General features: G+C 46.9%; 1 protein-coding gene across 1 annotated transcript in view; it reads left to right on the forward strand.

Moving 5' to 3' along the window:
- The window catches only part of prox1a (prospero homeobox 1a), a gene marked incomplete at its 3' end in the record, with an annotated part of 111024 nt that overhangs the window by 5582 nt on the left and 100442 nt on the right, over positions 1-5000 (forward strand). The window contains exons 3-4 of the mRNA XM_083634225.1: positions 1669-1996; positions 2655-2812. Coding sequence (XP_083490351.1) covers positions 1669-1996; positions 2655-2812 — 486 coding nt within the window. The remainder of the gene's footprint in view (positions 1-1668; positions 1997-2654; positions 2813-5000) is intronic.

The raw sequence follows: 5000 nt of genomic DNA on the forward strand, positions 1-5000 counted from the left end.
ACACTCTCACATGGGGCACCCAGGTAGTGCAGCAGAAGATTTACTGCCTACACAAGGGCTGCAGGTTCGATCCCCCGTGTTACCTCCGGCTTGGTCGGGGCGTCCATACAGGCACAATTGGCCGTGTCTGCGGGTGGGAAGCTGGATTAAGGGTATGTGTCCTGGTGGCTGCACTAGCGCCTCCTCTGGTTAGTCGGGGGACCTGTTTGGGAAGGTGGGGGGGCGGGTGCTGGGGGAGGGGGGTGGCGTGAAAAAAGTCTGTATTAAAGTTGTACAAAATAAACGCTACTCTCTCGTAACGGACAAGCCCGTCTTTTATTGTCACACGAACACCACAATACATGCATGCGGCCACAACACACTCATGCTGACGGTGGCCGGTGAAAAGTGTCCTCTGCATTTAACCCATCCAGGCATGTCCTTTCCTCTGGGGGGCAGGCCAGGAGCAGTGGTCGCTTTCTCGTACAGCGCCCGGGGACCAACTTCGGATTAGGGATGGGCATCGAATTTCGAATTTTCGAATAATCGTTGTTATTATCAAGGTCGACTTTTATTATTGAAATTCGAAATTCGGAAAAAAAAAAAAAAAAAAAAAAAAAAAAAAAAAAAAAATTTGAGCGAAATGTTGCATTGTCTCCCCTGATTCTAAGAAATCGCTTGGTTTGAGCAAGTAGAACAATTTTTTATAATCATTTTAAGCAAGGTTTATGGAAAAATGAATGGCGGATGAAATCCCATGAAGAGGGAGAGGGGGTGACTTTGGCACCCCTTTGGCACTCAGACCTGAGCCTACTAAATATTTAATGAACCACTCATGATTGTCAAAACTGTTTTTTATTTTCGAAAATGTCAATGTCATGTAACATGTTCTTTACTTCAGTGGTGCAATGCTTGTTTGAGCTAAAAATCCACAGCAGAAGCTTTTTATATTAATTAATAAAGCCGTAGACTTAGAATCAGGGGAGACAATGCAACATTTCACTCACAAAAAAAAAAAAAAAAAAAAAAAAAAAAAATTTAATTTTTAATTTTTTTTACATTTTTATTTTTATTTTCGAAATTCGAATTAAATTCGAATTTGGCCAGCGAATTTCGAATAGTGTTTTTGCTAGAAATGCCCATCCCTACTTCGGATGTTGTCGTCACTGGTCGGATGACGATGATGATCTGATCTTCTGCATGTTTTTAGTGGGGGGGTTATATACGGAGGAACCCCCTGGGGGAGCACGGGGAGAACATGCAAACTCCACACAGAGAGAAAGGCCCTTACGACGAGATACCCCACCTGGGCAGTAGGCACTGAAGATATGGGGGGGAACACAACCACAGCGAGAATCGAACTAAGGACCTTCTGACTGTGAGGCGACAGCGCTACCGACTGCGCCACCGTACCCCCTCAATACAATAGGCATACTGTACAATATTCACATGCACAAAACCCACACTGATTCAAGTGTTTCCTAATGTTTCTTCCCTTTTTTTCATTCATTCATTCATTCTTCATTCATTGAATTCATCCCTCCATCCTCTTATTCACCCACCCAATCAACCAAACAAACACCTTCTTGTCCATTCATCCATTCATTCAATCCTTCAACATTCAAACTATCCGTCCAATCGTTTGTCCATCTCTTCCTCCCCTCACCCTGTCCCCCTCCTCCCTCACAGGGGAGTGGAGCTCTGTCCAGTGGTGACTCAGAGATCCAGGCGGAGGACGCCTGCAGCAACGCCTCATCCCGTGACCGGGACAGCCCATCAGACTGCCTGTCCCCGGGGCCTCCCCTCCCCCCTGCTCCCCCCTCCTCCTTCGGCCGCCCACCGCCTCCCCCCGGCCTGCCCCCCCAGCCGCTCTCCCTCTCCTCCTTCGACCTGGAGCGGCTGTCGGACGAGCACCTTCGGGCCAAGCGGGCGCGCGTGGAGAACATCATCCGCGGCATGAGCCACTCGCCGCTGGTGCGGCCCAACGGCAACGACCACAACTCGGAAAACGGTAGGGGTGGGATGATACAAATCGATGTATCGTTAGATCAATTGATATCGTATCGTATCGATATTGTATTGATGCAAAGTGAAATATTTATATTGTCATATGCCTTGTAAATCCAAGGTGAAGGTGAAGCATATATGTACATGGCTTATGTTCATAATTGAAAGGTTATCAAGGTCTCTTTATGTTAACTGATAAAAAAAAAAACCATTTGCACTAAACATGAGAAATGTGACACTTTATAGTGAACAACAGCTCTATTTTTATAGTTTTTATTAAAAATAATATATTGTTTTTCCATTTAAATGTCTGGAAAAGCTCAGGAATAAAATTGTTGATATTGTCTCATATTGATCGCATGGAGCCCTGAATTTAATTGAATAGAAATCGTATCATGTCAAACTTTGTGATATCAGCTAATATCCATATCGTTGTCCAATGAATTGATATGGTATCGTATCATGATGACACTTGTGATTCCCACCCCTAGAAAACGGGCGTGAAAACGAGAGCGGAGGGTGCAAAGGCAGCAAGAGCGATCACCGAGGGGACCGCAGTCACAGCCGGGGCAATCGCCCGTCCTCCCTGCTGAGCTCCCCGGCGGCACGGGGCGGCACGGGCGGCTCCCCGGGGTCACGGGGCGGCACGGGCGGCTCCCCGGGGTCACGGGGCGGCGTGGGCGGCGTGGGCGAGGTTTACCGGGAGAACAAGCGGAAGCAGCGGCTGCCACAGCAGCAGCACAGCTTCACTCAGCTGGTCTGTTCCAGGCAGGAGCAGAGACAGGAGGAGAGACGACAGCTCAAACTGCAGCTGGAGGACATGCAGGTATCATATGACATTAGACTCCACAGGGAAAAGAAATCTCTATTTCTCCAGTTTACTTTCATGATAAGCCACAGAATTCTAGACAGACCTAAGGGTCTTAGGGGTCTGAAACAGTGGTTCTCAACGTGGGGCCTGGAGACCACCAGGGGACCTTCAGTGGGTCCCCAGCAAATTGATAATCAATTGGAGAATGTAGAAAAATACTGTTTTGATCTCAGTTTTACTGTTCTCTCTCTACCTACAATACAAGTTATGAAATTCTGGACAAAATCACATCTGACAATATTCAATATATTCTAACAAGATATTCTCAGATTTGCGTCCGGGAGACAAAATCTCAAGGTTGGACTGGCTAAATTAGGGGTCCTAAGGGTTGAATCACAAGGTCAACAAGCCCTCATTTGAAAGGACTACCGTAAATATAATTATTATAATCACTATTTTGAAAATCTAACAACACTGGTTAGTACAGAATGTGTATGTAGGAATATTGATTGAGGAACATTTTTAAATCGGATATATTTCAGTTTGTAAAGTCAGAACAGCTAAGTGGCTTGGCCTTGTCTGTCAAAAGGAGTAGACATGATTGCATTCCCACCTCAAAGTATTTTGGCTTAAAGTTTAGTCACTAAACTTTAGGGCTGTCAAACTCATTTGAGTTCACGGGCCACATGCAACCCAATTCGATCTCAAGTGGGCCAGACAAACAAAATCAATGCATAATCAGCTATAAATAACAACACCTACACATGTCGCTTCTTTTAGTGTAAAGAATTACAGGTACATTTAAGAACACATTTTCACAAAAGGTTATCTCAGCTACCACAGGCCTATCAAACAAATGATCAAATCTACTGTCTGTAACTGTGCACTAATTAAATTAACGGCAACTGTGAAATCCCCTATAGTCAAGGGTAATGCAAATACTTTACCATTTAGTGATGAATACAGAAAACTTTATATAGCCTTAGCCTTAGCCTTAGCCTTCACAAGTGCATCACATTGGACTGAAGGACTTCTCAGTGCAATTTTCACACTTTGTAAAGTCATCCCATGGGCCGGATTGGACCCTCTGGTGGGCCGCATGTTTGACAGCCCTGGTTTAGAGGAAAGCTAACCTCAGAACTGATACTCCTCCTTCGTTGCTCTGATGTCACCACCCCCTGTGAGAGTCATGTCTGTCTCAGCCTGTCTTTACCACCACCCCATGTGAGAGTCATGTCTGTCTCAGCCTGTCTTTACCACCACCTCCTGTGAGAGTCATGTCTGTCTCAGCCTGTCTTTACACCCCCTGTGAGAGTCATGTCTGTCTCAGCCTGTCTTTACCACCACCCCCTGTGAGAGTCATGTCTGTCTCAGCCTGTCTTTACCACCACCCCCTGTGAGAGTCATGTCTGTCTCAGCCTGTCTTTACCACCACCCCATGTGAGAGTCATGTCTGTCTCAGCCTGTCTTTACCACCACCTCCTGTGAGAGTCATGTCTGTCTCAGCCTGTCTTTACCACCACCCCCTGTGAGAGTCATGTCTGTCTCAGCCTGTCTTTACCACCACCCCCTGTGAGAGTCATGTCTGTCTCAGCCTGTCTTTACCACCACCCCCTGTGAGAGTCATGTCTGTCTCAGCCTGTCTTTACCACCACCCCCTGTGAGAGTCATGTCTGTCTCAGCCTGTCTTTACCACCACCCCCTGTGAGAGTCATGTCTGTCTCAGCCTGTCTTTACCACCACCCCCTGTGAGAGTCATGTCTGTCTCAGCCTGTCTTTACCACCACCCCCTGTGAGAGTCATGTCTGTCTCAGCCTGTCTTTACCACCACCCCCTGTGAGAGTCATGTCTGTCTCAGCCTGTCTTTACCACCACCCCCTGTGAGAGTCATGTCTGTCTCAGCCTGTCTTTACCACCACCCCCTGTGAGAGTCATGTCTGTCTCAGCCTGTCTTTACCACCACCCCCTGTGAGAGTCATGTCTGTCTCAGCCTGTCTTTACCACCACCCCCTGTGAGAGTCATGTCTGTCTCAGCCTGTCTTTACCACCACCCCCTGTGAGAGTCATGTCTGTCTCAGCCTGTCTTTTCAAATGAAAAGGGCCGTTGCTGCTCTTCTGCTTCCTAGCGGGGAAACAGCGACCTCTCTACTGCGGCTATGAGTGAAAACTTGCCATTATTACACATTCAGAATGACAGAAATGA

This window comes from Poromitra crassiceps (assembly GCF_964638095.1).
Source record: "Poromitra crassiceps genome assembly, chromosome: 3".
Taxonomy (NCBI): domain Eukaryota; kingdom Metazoa; phylum Chordata; class Actinopteri; order Beryciformes; family Melamphaidae; genus Poromitra; species Poromitra crassiceps.